Source organism: Mercenaria mercenaria, chromosome 5 (assembly GCF_021730395.1).
Source record: "Mercenaria mercenaria strain notata chromosome 5, MADL_Memer_1, whole genome shotgun sequence".
Lineage (NCBI taxonomy): Eukaryota > Metazoa > Mollusca > Bivalvia > Venerida > Veneridae > Mercenaria > Mercenaria mercenaria.
The window spans coordinates 25,489,475-25,506,071 of NC_069365.1; the positions used below are offsets into that span (position 1 = coordinate 25,489,475).

At 35.4% G+C, this 16,597-nt stretch overlaps 1 protein-coding gene across 3 annotated transcripts in view; it reads left to right on the top strand.

Annotated features, from left to right (window-relative positions):
• Positions 1 to 9,931: 9,931 nt before the first annotated feature.
• The window catches only part of LOC123556775 (SWI/SNF-related matrix-associated actin-dependent regulator of chromatin subfamily A member 5-like), a 48,444-nt gene continuing 41,778 nt past the window's right edge, over positions 9,932 to 16,597 (top strand). For all 3 annotated transcript variants that reach the window (XM_053542957.1, XM_053542958.1, XM_045347747.2), the window contains exon 1: positions 9,932 to 10,079. In XM_053542957.1, the coding sequence (XP_053398932.1) occupies positions 10,029 to 10,079 (51 nt within the window). In that variant the 5' untranslated portion in view covers positions 9,932 to 10,028. The remainder of the gene's footprint in view (positions 10,080 to 16,597) is intronic.

A 16,597-nucleotide genomic window follows, 5' to 3' on the forward strand; every position in this document is an offset into this window, starting at 1 on the left:
AAACAGTTACTAATACTCCGATTCATAATAGATCCTTGATTGAATGAATAATAGCCCGCGGTCAAAATTGACTATTATGTTATATTTGTCACACACTTAGTTGTATTTTGTGTTTAAGAAAAAAGGTTCACCAGCATACTGTTTAGTATTTATTTATTTATTTGAGTCTCATCCATTTACATTTTATACACATATACAAACATAGAAATTACACATATCATACATATAATACTCGTACCATAAAAATGTAACACTATTACAATCACAGTTCACCCACGTCATGATGTGCAGTGCATGTGTGTTCTTTAAAAAAAGCTAGCTGATGTTGAAATTTTACACGTCTCTGTACATTTAGAATGAACTCCAGACAGAGAATAAGTGAATGTATAGGGAACCTTGATATATGTATTTCATTTCCCCTCCAAAAAATAGAACGTTTGTTGGTTGTAACTTTCTTAATTTCAAAATACGCACTTCATATTTTCAATTTGTCTGATTTGTAAAGCCTCAGATCGATATAAATATTTATTGATTAGAATAATCCTCGAAATATTATCTCATCATGACAGAACACCTAGGTAGAACCACAGACAAGCTGGATGGATTCCTCACATGAAATGCACATCGGCGAGGCACGTGGCGCCCTCGTCGGTACGACAAAATGCTACTTTGCTGTCACGCGACGCCACCGCGAATTCGAAGACAGGACAAAATAGGACGACAACACACAACATTAAATAAGATGACATCGCCCTACTTTTTTCGTGTAATCCTGCACAACTGTTATAAAAAAAAAACACGAAAAAAACAAAAAACAAAAACGGGACTCTTGTTATGGAGTAATTAGTTATTTTGAAGTTAAAATATTGTCCAGTCACCATTTTCATATTAATATCTATCTAACACATAAATATAATTTCACCCCACGAAAAACACACACACACACCACGGGTTCAACGCAATAAGGGCGTATCTACATATAATAACTATATGTAGATACGCCCTTATTGCGTTGAACCCTCGACACGTGAAAATGCTCAGCATACTGTTATTTCAAAGGGATAGTGCTTTTCTCAGCATTTGTTTGCAGTTTGGACAAGTTTGATGCAATCAAATATTTTTTTTTTGTATGTCATCCGTACATATATTCATGTACCCACTCGGGCACTCATTCAACATCTGTACATTCATGTACTTACTTGGTCAGGTACTCAACATTAGTGCATTCATGTACTCACTCAACTTCCACACACTCATGTACTCATTCGGTCACCTACTCAACATCTGTACATGTACTCATGTACCCACTCGGTCACCTACCAAAACATCCGTACATTTATGTACTCACTTGGTCAGTTACTCAGCTTATGTGCATTCATGTACTCACTCAACATCTGTACTTTCCTGTACTCACTCGATCAGTTACTCAGCATTTGTGCATTCATGTACTCATTTGGTCATCTACTCGTCATCTTCACATGTATTTATGTACCCACTCGGCTACTTACCTCAACATCCGTACATTCATGTACTCACTCGGTCAGTTACTCAACATTCGTGCATTCGTGTACTCATTTAACATCCATAGATGTATTCATGTAGCCACTTGGTCATTGTCAACTTTTATATAGTGTCATACCAAAGGGATTTTATTATTATAAATGATATTGAATATAGTACACATGATTTTATATTTTAATTCTTAATTAAGTTAGTATGAATTTTATAAGTTATATGGTATGTTTTTTAATATGAGTATGTATATTGTCTCTTATAGTTCTATTTAGAACGGTCATTTACAATTGATTTAGTCTGTATGTAATTTTATATGTTTGTAAATGAATGAGACACACCCTATAAACGACTGTATTCCCCCTCTTCCTCTTGCGAGTGATCAAAACAATAAACAAACAAGCAAAAGGTATGAATCGTCTTCGCATTTATTATTTGGCTTTACACTGTATGTGATTCAGGTTAAACGATAAGTCTAACATAAATATGTGTATATGGTGATATAACAGATGAAACTGACAGGTAATGTTTAAAAAATGTTGACTGATCACACTGACTGCATGAAAATTCACTCGGCCAAGTCACGAAACTGATGAATATCACGCCAGATTGATTCGTAATCCAATCATCCATGATGTTTTCTGTAATAAGTATGCATACTCCATAAATATAAGTAAATAAAATGTTTCATTTCTGTTGCGTTTTTGAATGAAATTAATTTTTACCTAGTCGGTGAAAAAACATTTATTGTATGCCGACTTGCCAATTTTGATATTTGATCTGAATGCGTAATTGCGAGTGATACTGTATTCCATCTTGCGAGTACAATAGGCGATTTATGTCCTTAAAAGGCGTAAATGAAATAAAAAATATGCATACAAAATTGTTTCTTTTGATCATTGGTCATGTTTATAATGTCATTTAATGTCAAACCCCCATGCGATGCTTGTACTAATCCATTGAGGGTGGGGTGGAGTGTCTGCGACTCGCTATCCTACTTAATTAAATAATTAATTGAATGCTTCAGCGTCGTTTACATGCAAGTATTCAGTGTTTGTTTTACACACATATACTATCATAAAATACGAATTAGAAACTGAATGTATACACAGGGTCCCTACTATGTCTTGCAAGAAATTAACCGTCGATTGCCTATAGAAATTACACGAAGAAATGTTACCTTACGATTTCAAAATATCGATGAGATGAGACAGGAGAGGACTATAGGTTGAACCCGTCTAATGATCCTCTGATTTAAAAAAAATCTATTTCACCCGCAAGTATCCTGCGAATGGACGTATAAATAGAAAAGGATAACGAAAACATTATCGGAAAAGTCGATTAAGTCCTAATTAGTAATTCAGAGTTTACTTCATGGTAAATCAGTCAACAAGATTCAAAAGTAGTACAAAATAGTTGAATGGCCTAATGGTTTAACTACCCGATTCCCTCTTCCTCAATAATATAATAAACATGTTATCGTTACAAATACAGCCGTCGTGTTACTACCTGTCAAGATTTACCGCTATTTCTCATGTTAGAAATAATTTACATTTGATAGTGATAACGCACACACGCCGGGAATCTGTCCTTGCGGATTTGGTCTTTTTCATTGCTAGGCCTTGCTCAATCCACTTCCGTTGTTTTAAAAACGGCGTGAGTTGTACCACATCTTTGTTTCAGTATGATCGGCAAATTCCGACATTTATATTGAAAGCTGTATGTTATTTGGTGAGTATAAATGTAATTAGAAATGATTATCAAATCACAGCGGGTAGTCGTGGGTAGGCATTAGAGATATTGCCATATTTATTGCTGATAGAGAGTTAACGGGCTTTTCCTTTGATTTTATCCGGTGACCTAGTTTTTGATCCCACTTGACTCAGATTTAAAGTCACCTATAGATTATCAAGATAAATATTAAGTTTCATTACGATATGGTCATAGATGTGGCCTCTAGAGTGTTAACTTGCTTTTCCTTTGATTTGACTTGGTGACCATGTTTTTGACCCATCTGACCCAGATTTGAACTCTACCTAAATATCACCAAAACACATTTTGAAAAAAAAACTTTCATTAATAAATGGTCATAAATGTGGCCTCTAGTGTGTTAACTAGGTTTTCCTTTGATTTGACCCGGTGACCTAGTTTTTGAACCCAGATGACCCAATGTCGAACTGGTCCAAGATTTTATTGAGGGTAATATTCAGACCAAGTTACATTAAAATTGAACCAAACTGTGATCTCTAAACTGTTAACAACCTTTTCCTTTGATTTGACCTGGTGACCTAGATTTTTGAGCCCAGATGACCCAAGATTCTATTAAGGGTAACATTCTGACCAAATTTCATTAAGATTGGACTAAAAGTGTGACCACTCTGTGTTAACAGTCAAATTGTTGACGACGGACGAAAACAACGAACGACGGGCACAGGGTGATCACAAAAGCTCACCTTGAGCACTTCTTGCTCAGGTGAGGTAATAAACCCTCATTTTTACCTCTAATGGCACTTCTGCTTGTAAAATGGGGACTTATTTCATTCGCAGAATGTATTTTCAGTAAAATAAGACAAGTTTCATGTTAAAGTTCATGTGTTTATGGCAAATACAAAGACAAAACTAAAATAGAGCTGTCTACTGTGCGACGCTGTCAAGAAAGCGATCCACAAAGGATTAGTGGATTCAATCTGGCGCCGTTTCACTTCAAATCACTCCATTTACTGTTCATATTTTCACACCTTATTAATTGCAGTTGCGCTTATATACAGGTTTCAATGGTTTGAAATTCTAGAAAATACAGTCTTGTATGCGACACATCGTCACATTACGGTCTCATGATGGGGAACATTTGTGCCAAGTTATTTCAAAATCCCTTAATGCATAAAGAAGTTATGACACTGACACGAAAAACAGACCATGTTTCACCTTTAGGTGTCACTTTAAAAAGAAAAAGGAAAATAATAAGATGGACATTAACTACATATGGCCGATGTTTGTATGTAAACTTTGAGAAAGGTAGGTGCAATAGCATTGAAGTAATTGCACGACCAAATATAATGAGGACACATATGCAAACAGACCGAACAGACAGACCGCATGGTGACTGCTTTATACCACCCTCCTTCAAACATTGTTTGCGGGTTCGAAATATGAAGAAATACTACAGGAGCATAGGAAACGTCGAAATTTTATGAAGAAGTCACTCACAAACAGGCATACAGTCTTTTTACCAAACTCGCAAGCACTTGTACAGTAATTAAGCAAGAGTGCATACAGTCTGGAAATAACACCGAATCTTCTTTCATTTACGGTTATAAACCAATTTGAGAATTTATCAATGATTTTATTTCATTATACCAAACTAGTATTGTTTCTTTATCCATGAAACAATGGAATTTACATGTAGGTCATTCTTCAAGCAAGAAAATAAGTACTTTTGACGTCGACAATGTACAATTTCTGGACAAAATCAGTGATCAATCGAGTTCTTTTGCTATAATTCTACCTGCCATCAGATTAACACATTATATACAGAAACAAATCATGTTTAGCTTCCAATAAAATGTAAAAATATATACCTTCAAAGCAAATCAGTCACTTTAAAATGCTGTTTTTCAACTTTTAGCTGTCAGTTTATTGTTTTGATCACTCGCAAGAGGAAGAGGGGCAATACAGTCGTTTATAGGGTGTGTATGTTAAAAAGAATTATTTCTTGACAACTAAGCCAGCATGTAAGACAGTTACCGCGCTTGGTACAGTATAGACCCGTGCGGATTTTCGAAATGCTACAGGATATCACTTCCCACAAATTAAGTTGGCTCGATTCACACAACATCGGACTATCCCGGTCATGCGATCAGTGCACCGATGTTTCGATTGTCACACAGGTGTACCGAAACATATTTATTACTGTGCATACATCAATACATATGTCATCTTTACAAAGCAAATATAAAGGAAAGATAAGAATGAAAGACAAGTCATATAGAAGTCTTCTCCTTCACGGACAAAATAAAACTGTACGGGATATCAGCGAGCTTAAATGTGTAATAAGACTATCTTAAAACATGTTTATATAATCTGAAAAGTAGATCCCTCAGAAGCACCGAAAACAAGGCAAACAGTGAAAATTGCAGACTCGGTTTGATTGAGTCTGTTCATAAGCAGTAATGGAAAATGCAACACTACTGACGTCCCCTAGCACCGGCTTAAGCAGAATTCAATCTTCAAATCTAAATGAGTTGAAATCAATGATCCGGAAGGACCAGAAAATATAACAACACTGAGATGAAGACGGGCGACGTTTTATTTTTCAGAAGTATTTTTGTTTTCAAAACAGACGTCAAAAACACTGCATATTTAGATTTTCAACATGAAAAAATAAATGATCATTTATTTAGCCAGCAGCGCCATGATGAAATGCGTAACATATTTTAGTGTCTGGATAGAGCTATGACATGGGTCAGCCCAAGCTGTAAATTTTCAATGTGTCACTAGTTTTTGGTCCCATTATCCCGCCTTAGTTACAGGCTTCCTTTTTGCTTGCCTTTTTATACTTGCTTTAAATTAGTCATTTTTTTGAATTTTTATTTTCAGTTTCAGTTTTTGTCTTCCAGTTACAGTTAGTCAGCATGCTCCCTAGTCTTTTTATTCTTTATAAGATTCTTTCACTGGTTGTAGTTGCATATGGGAATATCCGGCCTCGAGGGTAACTGTTTAGGCGGTAACGAGGCTCCCAGCCGAGTTACCGCCTAAACAGTTACTTGAGAGCCGGATATTTCCATCTGCACCTATAACCATTGACAGAATCTTTTTCTTGCATACCGATTTCAAGAAATAATAATAAAAATAAAATCAATCTAACAGCTTTCTTTTTAGAACTATTTCTTATGGCAGTGTGTTTAAACAAAGCGCGGGAAACCAACGTCCGTAAACAGGAAAGACGTCATGACGCTTCAAAACAAACAACAATGTTTAGTTCCGGTTTTGTTTTATCAGTTACAGCGTAACGTTATGAATTTTTGGTAAAATAACGTGATTTGAATCGAGTAATATACTATCAGGAACCAATAGGAACTGTCAAGGTATTGAATTTTTATTCCGTTTTTAAAATAAAATATAAATTACTAGATAAATCTTCATTAGGAAGAATCTGTGTGAAAAAATGAAAGACTAAAATAATATTTTAGCATTCATGCCATGAGGCCAGGCTGTATTCAATGTATGAATCCAACGAGTCTCTTTCAAGAGCCTAAACCAGTCATTTTTTACCAAGTCGATTGGCATGAAAGAAAAATCACTTGGTAAAAAATGACTGGTTTAGGCTCTTGAAAGAGACTCGTTGGATTCATACATTGAATACAGCCAGGCCTCATGGCATGAATGCTAAAATATTATTTTAGTCTTTCATTTTTTCACACAGATTCTTCCTAATGTATTTTTGCATATAAGTTAGTTTTCCTTGCCTGTATTAATATTATTTTTGCTTTGCAATTTTTGCAGGGAATAAGTATCTATTTTTGATCCTATACTATATGTGAATATTACGCCAAAATGGGTAACGTCTTTTGACGTCGTCATTGACGTCGTACTTTCCTGTGACGTCATACTATTTTGTTTTTATACTCTGATGAAGTCCAATGGACGAAACATGTTAGTTTTGAAGTAAAAAGTATATTTCTGGAGTTAGTTCTTCGCTTTATCTATTTCTTAGATAAATCTTCTACATATATGTAGTTCGTTATACGTCATTTACAGCACGAGAGTCATCTTACAACCTGGGGTGTAAGATGGATTTTCCAGCACCGGTAAAGATACCAGAAATCCCCGTCTGGTATGCAAGAATAAGAGATATTCTCTATAAAAATATTATCTTTGGTAATTGGAGGTTTATATTATAAGATTCTTTCACTGGTTATATGTGCAGATGGGAATTTCCGGCCTCGAGGGTAACTGTTTAGGCGGTGACGAGGTTCCTACCGAGTTACCGCCTAAACAGTAACCCGAGAGCCGGATATTCCCATCTGCACCTATAACCAGTGACTGAATCTTTTTCTTGCATACCGATATCAAGATATATTAATAAAAATAAAATCAGTCGGACGGCTTTCTTTTTAGAACTATTTCTTATAGCAGCGTATTTAAACAAAGCGCGAGAAATCAACGTCCGTAAACAGGAAAGACGTCATGACGTTTCAAAGACAAATAACAATGTTTAGTTCCGGTTTTGTTTTATCAGTTGCAGCGTAGCGTTATGAATTTGTAATAAAGTAACGTGTTTGAATCGGGAAATATACTATCAGGAACAAAGAGGAACTGTCAAGGTATTGGATTTTTATTCCGTTTTTCGAAATAAAATATAAATAACTACATAAATCTTCTACATATATGTAGTTCGTAATACGTCATTTAAAGCACGAGAGTCATCTTACACCCCGGGGTGTAAGATGGATTTTTCTTGCATACCAGACGGGGATTTCCGGTATTTTTACCGGTGCTGGAAAAATCCATCTTACACCCCGGGGTGTAAGATGACTCTCGTGCTTTAAATGACGTATTACGAACTACATATATGTAGAAGATTTATGTAGTTATTTATATTTTATTTCGAAAAACGGAATAAAAATCCAATACCTTGACAGTTACTCTTTGTTCCTGATAGTATATTTCTCGATTCAAAACACGTTATTTTATCAAAAATTCATAACGTTACGCTGGAATTGATAAAACAAAACCGGAACTAAACATTGTTATTTGTCTTTGAAACGTCATGACGTCTTTCCTGTTTACGGACGTTGATTTCCCGCGCTTTGTTTAAATACGCTGCTTTAAGAAATAGTTCTAAAAAGAAAGCTGTTCAACTGATTTTATTTTTATTATTATATCTTTATATCGGTATGCAAGAAAAAGATTCTGTCACTGGTTATAGGTGCAGATGGGAATATCCGGCTCTCGGGTAACTGTTTAGGCGGTAACTCGGTAGGAACCTCGTTACCGCCTAAACAGATACCCTCGAGGCCGGAAATTCCCATCTGCACCTACAGCCAGTGAAAGAATCTTATATTCCAGCACCGGTAAAAATACCGGAAATCCCCGTCTGGTATGCAAGAAATGGCTAAGATTCCCCATTTTCGTTTAGACAAAGACAATTCGTAGCACATAGATTCTAAGTGTGCTCTTCTAAAAGGGAGGTCATCTCTAACATATATCATAAGCCCACCTCCATGTTTGTTTCTGTCTTTTCTTTCCATTGTGTATCCATTAAAATTGTAGATGTTATGTGATAATGAAATATGAAGAAATAATATTAAATAAATTCCAATAATAAACATATGACAGGCCCTTTCCGATCATGTTAGGCCCTTTCCAAACAAATACAGTCAACTCGCCAATAGAGAATCACTGCCAATAGAGGGTCACTTGAAAATAAAATGTGAATCTCTCTTAAACATATTAGAGTATACAATGTTTAAGTATCCAGTTATATAAACTTATCATTTAGCAATTATTAGACAAAAGAAGATGGATCTAATCTAATGAGTTTGAGTTCCATGAGTAGATAACTCTTGCAACCATGTTTCCTGACTTGGATTTTAGCACTCCTGAATTCTTCAAAGTAGAATATTTTTTAGCATACCGTAAATACCTCAAAATTTCTTAGATAAAACCACACAAATTTGGTACCATTTTGAAGAGTGAAACACACACTTTCATAGGAATAATATGATTATGAATTTTAGATTGACTCAGATGAAAAATAGTGCCATCAAATAGAGGCGGTCATTCAGCCAATAGAGAATCACCCATTTCAGGGATAATCAAAAGGTTGTTTATTTTGCTTAAAAATACAAATCAAAGGTTAATTTGATGTTGTACTGGTTTGAACTGGCAAATCTAGATAAATGAATAAGGTTCCGTGAATCAATATTTTGATTTTAGTTTTAGATATAGGTGGTGCTAATTATGCATAGAAACACAACTGTAAAAACTAGTGCTATATTCTTTGACTTAATATCTCCTGTTTGAAATGTAAACATACTGTCTCTCATTATATTCTGTCTTGAAATGTTTATTTCTTATACCGCAGTAATGTTTTGTCAGAAAAAGACAAATTTTAAATGGATAAAAAAATATAATGATAAATTAGGTGACCCCCTATTGGTGAATCAGACAGATATATAAATATTTCGTCATAACTTGAGACATAAAAGAATGATTCAAATAAATAAAACATTGATATGAATGCGAGCAACAGTTTTAAGTGTTAGTAAGTTTAGATATCATGAAAGTCTTAACATTCTTCACTATATGCTAAAAGTTTAGATAGTGACCCGCTATTGGCGAGTTATCTGTACCACAGAAAGGGCCCTTTCCGGTATCTAGTCAATAGCTGGACGGGTTTTATTCTTCTCCGAGAGCTCCAACGAGAAGTTGCGAGATTTCAACCTGCGCCAAAAAGCCGGCAAAATTTATTGTTTTTTTTTCTGGGTTGTGTATCCTATTGTCATTTATAAAACATGTCTGATTCTGAGTCAGATAGCACAAGTGATGAGCAAATGGAAGAATCTGTAAGATATTTTAATGAACTGATCTTTATTATTGACAAAAAATTGCTTCTCTTTCATTTCTTTGTTTTTGTTCCGCAGTTTTCGTTTCTCGTGCATCATTTAAAGCCCATCTATCTGCATTCTCGCATACCAGAGGTCTACCGTGGTTCCCCGGATGAACCTCTGGCACATTTCGCCGATATTTGTGGTTTGGTTACATTACAGGTAAAACGTATCAGCCAATCAGCATCGTTTCGCGACAAAATGTAGCGAACAAACAAAAACGTCTGTGAAAAGCGTGACCGTGTCCTTTCATATCGATGCCGACTTACGAGGAATATAATTATTTCTTCAGGTAAATTTCTTAACATAGAATAACAGATAAATTCTTATTAATCGCAATCATGGAATATCGCCTGTATCCGTCGTTAGCAACTACCTTGCTTACATATTGTTTGAAATTTCAATTTGGCGTGCCAAATAGTGGCGAACATTGATTGGCTGAAACTTCTCCCAGTAGTAATTACGAGTGCGCATGCTCACCAAATAAACGACAGAAATAAATCAAGAGGTTCGTCTCGGGATTTTGACGAACATCTGATGGATGAGAATGATCTATCTGCCGTTGACATCAAAACCCTTGCGGGAACGTAGACGTTTTGCGCGTCAAAATCAAAATGAGAAAGAATATAGTGATAAAAATAGCAACCACAATAGTCTAAGTGGCTTATCAGGAAATCGCTGGAAATCCAATAATTACTAATACCACTTGTATAAAAAATGCTGCTAAATCATTATTTACCATCCAATCTGAAAACAATAAACACCTTTCAAAAGCTAATAAAATTCTCTTTCATCTCATATAAATTTCTTTTATGTGGTATAAAAGCAAGCAGCAGGATGTCTGTCAATAAACAGATTAACTGCTGATTTTTAGCTCGACTATTCGAAGAATAAGGCCATAATTAAAAAATTGTTTGTTTGCAGTGCTCCGACCCAGATTTTTAGGAGTGGGTAGGTAGGTAGGGATTTTTTTTTTTTTTTTTTTTTTTGTAAAGTCAGTGTATACAAATTTTCTCAGCAGACATTGAAACATATTCATGAATTTCAGAGAGTAAGAACATACATGGCAGACAAATTCTACAAGGAATTTCACAGAGCACAAACTTGCATGTAGACATTTATTAAACCAGATCTTTCATTTTATAATTAATCAAAATTGAAACTGAATGACAGTACTTTGGATATAGACCAAGAATGCAACGAACGATCTGGACACTCCGAACCCTCATTCCTTAAAACCTTTTACAGGACAGTTGTTCTGACTTCATGCAGATGCTGTCAGACCCTTAGTGTATGAAATAATGGCATTTGTTGCATTTTGGTCTAAGTTTTGAGTACTCAAATGTCATCAATTTGGATACAGAAAGAGACAGAAGGTTTATAATGACCTCACTGCTGGCCTAAGCTGTCCAACCTGTTTTTGGCGAGATGGGGGGTGTGGAAGGTAGGCAAAGAAGAATGTTTGCTGCCATCCCCTGGAAATGATGAAAATATATTAATGAAATTGTGGCCTCTGTTACATCTCTTGACAGGAATGAAATAGCGGCCTCAGTTACAGTGTTTGACGGGAATGAAATAGTGGCCTCTATTACTTCTTTTGACAGTAATGAAAGGGCGGCCTATGCAACCTCTTTTAATGAAATAGTGGCCTTTTTTTACCCTTTTTGATGATAGAAATGAAATGATGCACTCTGTTTACATCTTTCGGTAGGAATGAAAATAATAGTGGCATCTGTTACATCTTTTGATAGGAATGAAATGATGACCTGTGTTTCATCTTTGTTAGGAATGAAATGATGGCAACTGTTGCATTTTTGTCTAAATTTTGCATGCACATATTATTTATCTGGACACAGGAAGTGTTGTTGCATATGAAATCCATATTCCAGTCCAAAATTTGGCGGTAGGTATAGATCGAATTCCAGAATATTTTTTAAATACAAGTTTGAAATGGTGGGTTCTGATACATGTTCAACTTTGTTAAATAAAGGTAACTTCTCGGGCAACTTGGGGCAGGGGAGCAGCATATAGGCCTCCCAACCCCTCCACCCCAACCCTTTGAATACAGGTCTGTGTAGAAGAGGGTGATTGTGACCAGCTGTGGAGCTTCTCTTGCTTAATTTTTAGTCTCCATTTTAGTGAAAATTAAGGCTTTAGAATTGAAAGGCTTCACTTTTAAACACAAGCTGAAGTATGTCAAATTATGATTTAGTTCCTTTAATTTAAGTAAGGAACAACTTACAAGAAACGAAGTTCACAGCACTTAAATTGCAAATCCATAAATCATCTCAGTCCTTTTAATCAAAGTGCATTAGGTAATACACAAATTGTACTTGTAGAATTAGGTCAAATTACATCACACCCACCACAACATTCAGCTGTCAAACTGCTTCCTTTCATCTTACATCAAAGGCCAAATGCCGATTCCCATCTTTCCTTTGAACTTAGCCGACAAGTGCCAGTGTATTTGTCAAGATGTTTATGCAATTTTGTCACCAAATGTGTCGGATAAAACTGGGATTTGAAAGTTAAATCATGTTTGCAAGGAAAGGAAAATTAGGATTTACAAAAAAAATCGAGGTATGTGGCTTTATTACGTGTTCGAACAAGGTCTCAATTAATACATAAAAATGTGAATAGTTATCATTCAAGTTGCGGATTATTCTGGTGCATGATCAAAAATTCAGATGTCTGTTTAATTTATAAACTTTTAAATGTTGAAACTAATCAACAGAAAATCAGAATAATTTTTTAGTCCGTGGTCATGTTGACTGACTCATTGGTCAGGTCCGTGGCATTGTGTCAAACGACATTGTTTATTAAAAGAATGAGTTGGGATTTACGGCGAACCGACACACACAGGTCATATACCACCGAAACATTTGTTATTGGAAAATTGTTTATCAAATATACATAGGTCACCGTAAAATCATGTGAGAAAGACTTAAGTAAAGATGTCTGAGCGACTCGGATCGGAACTTGTGACTTCCGAAACACGTGCGAAGACGGCAATATCATGAATAGTACAGTAAACGTTGAATGACCTGCTGTATATCAAAATACGAAAAGGAAAACGTTTGCTGAAAATGCATTTTGCATCAGAAAGGATAAAAACATATTTTAAAAAAAATGCCCCCTAAACTGCCTAAAAAATTTTTTGGGTCGGGACGATTTTGATGGGTCGGTCGGAGCACTGCAAACAAACAAATTTTTAATCATGGCCTAAGTAGAGCTATCCTACTCACCACGGCGTCGGCGTCACACCTTTGTTAAGTTTTTCGTACCAGTCCACATTTTGACAAAGTCTTTTGAGATAAAGCTTTGAAACTTTCAACACTTGTTTACCATCATCATGGCCAGTTATAGGCAAGAGCACATAACTCCATCAAGGATTTGGCTGAATTATGGCCCCTTTTGACTTAGAAATCATGGTTAAGTTTTTCGTACCAGTTTATATTTTGACATAGTCTTTTAAGATAAAGCTTTGAAACTTTCAACACTTGTTTACCATCACCATGGCCAGTTATAGGCAAGAGTACATAACTCCATCAGGGATTTTGGCTGAATTATGGCCCCTTTCGACTTAGAAATCTTGGTTAAGTTTTTCGTACCAGTTAATATTTAGACAAAGTCTTCTGAGATAAAGCTTTGAAACTTTCAACACTTGTTTACCATCACCATGTCCAGTTATAGGCAAGAGCACATAACTCCATCAAGGATTTTGGCAGAATTATGGCCCTTTTCAGCGTTTTTTTTCACCAAAATATTCGGCGAAATTCGGCCCCATTCCCCCCTCAAAATAGTATATTTTTTTCCCCTTTCCGATGCCTAAAATTCCCCTCTGAAAAAAAAAAATCCAATCAATTAAATCATAATTCACTAGTTTATTTTATTTATTTTCATATAGAAAACAGTTCACCGCGGTATCTCGCGTTTTGTTTACATCGACACCGGTTGGAGTAACTTCCCTTGATAAATCAGAATCATCGAAGCGCTTTATTATTCTGCACAACAACGCTGTTGAATGTTAGTCTGTAAATGATTTGCATTCTATTTGTTTGGCCGGGTAGTGTTGAGTTTTCCATCTTCTAGTCAGTCAGGGTTTGATTTTATGCTTTGGGAAGGGACTAGTCCAATGCATACATTGTTTTTTACAGTTTGTTTTTATTGTGACAGGTCAAATGTAACAGTGACTGCAAATGTCAGACTTTGACAGAAATAAAAAAACAGCCACTCACCAATTTGTTTAAGAAGGGACCTAATGTCTGTTGTAAATTTTGGTAGTCTAATGGATGTCTTATCCTCCACATTTGAAAAATTTATTTGGTTATCTGGTATTGATATGCTACATTGTGTTATATGTCATGTCAGATGCTCTTATGGGCCCTGAATTTATCAATAAACTTGAAACTGTAGTTTATTTCAACACAAATGAAATTCCCCTTTTCTTAGTTTTACGTCGAATTTTTCCCCCTCCAAAGGGCACCGACCCCCTTCCCCCAAAACTGAAAAAAATCACTGCTTTTTGACTTAGAAATCTGGGTTAATATTTCGTACCAGTTCATATTTTGACAAAGTCTTTTGAGATAAAGCTTTGAAACTTTCAACACCTGTTTACCATCACCATGTCCAGTTATAGGCAAGAGTACATAACTCCATCAAGGATTTTGGCTGAATTATGGCCCCTTTTGACTTAGAAATCTTGGTTAAGTTTTTCGTACCAGTTCATGTTTTTTGTAAAGTGTTTGACATATGGCTTTGAAACTTTTATCACTTGTTTAGTATAATAGTCTCTATCAGTAGGAAAGAGAACATAACTCTGTCGTCTATTTTGGCTGAATTATGGCCCTTTTTGGACTTTGAAATTGGTTCTGTTTTCATACAAGTCCATGTTTTGTCAAAACTATTTGACATTTGGCTTTTAAACTTTGAACACTTGTTTATCATTATGATTTCCATCTGTAGGCAAGAATACATAACTATTTTGACTGAATTATGGCCCTTTTTGGACTTTGAAATTGGCTCATATATTGCCATTAAGTGCAAGACTTATCCAAATCAAAGTAATACAGGAACATTGTTTGTCTAATCTATTTATTTCTTTTGTCTGAATATCCATGGAAATATTTTGACCCCATTCTTCAATCAAAGCTTCGAATAGTCGAGCGCGCTGTCATCAGACAGCTCTTGTTATGACCATGCGAATATTGCATAAAAAGGACCATCTGTTTTGACACTAATGTGCTTATTTTGCAAATGCGCTGGATGTATTTTTCGTGAATATTAATAAGATGGTGATTTTTGATTAGCCAATAAATTGACGTTTCACAAGATGTAAACAAAATTTGCATACGACCTCACAACGCCTAGTAAATATTAATAGTCCATGTTCAGGTCATTTTTCATCTTAATTCCTAATTTTTTTTAATTATTGCTAGTATCATTTAAAAGTGCAAAGTCTAAACTTTTTTTTGATACCAAATTTATTACTCGGAATCATCATTTAAGCGGTTGCATTTATATTTAAATCCACGCCTTCCGCGCATTTGACCTCTGCAAACTAGGGCAAAAGGCATCGCCATTTTTATCTTGTTATGATCGATCAGTGTATCTGAAAATTCGCCGATATGTCGTTAAACTTGACTGCTTTAGATATAACTCTGATTGAAAATTGTTGGTAAGTAATTACTTTTCTCAGATATTTGAAAAGATTGATATATTTTCCATAATTGTTTTCAAAATTTAATGTTTAATTTGGGAAGCTGTCTCGGCGCCGATGGCGGCCAAACGAACACGTTCTGACAGAATTTCTGTCGTTTATCGCTAGAATCTGACCCCCAAAAGCAAGCAAATCTTTTTGTTTTATATCAGTTCATATTAAAGGGAACAATTTAATCCGCTGTTCTTATGTTACAAGCATTTTCTATGCGATTTTTAAAGAAAAACCTTGGGTAAGAAAGCGATACAAAAAACAGCGGTAAAGTCGAGACGTTTCGTACGGGGGACGAAACGGTATATAAACGTTGCAGATCGAGCATTTTTTTTTAAAGCACTTAAATTTTTTGTATATTTTCAGGTTCACAAACGTTGTTGGCATAACTAACTGTCAAGTTTTAGAAAAAACAATGCCAAAAACTGACAAAGTCACAAATGGTCTAGTGCTTGAATTATTTAATTTTACCAAGAATAGAAAGTGGTCACTAAATGAATTTGTGCAAGTTCTTGGACAGATTAACTATGATTTCTGTAATGCAAATATTTCTTCGGTATCATCCAAAATAAATAAAGTCAATGGACAAAAAAATCACTCTTGCACAAGAAGGAAGTTAAAGGCGTAAAAAATGTGGACGACTTCAGTGGTTTTTTTTACGACTGGGGGAAGAGGCCCCAGCCTGTCATTGGGGGAAGAAAATAAGAAAGTTACACTTACTTAAGTGAAAAAAGCACCAAAAAGAGTTCCGTCGCGGCGTGTCTCC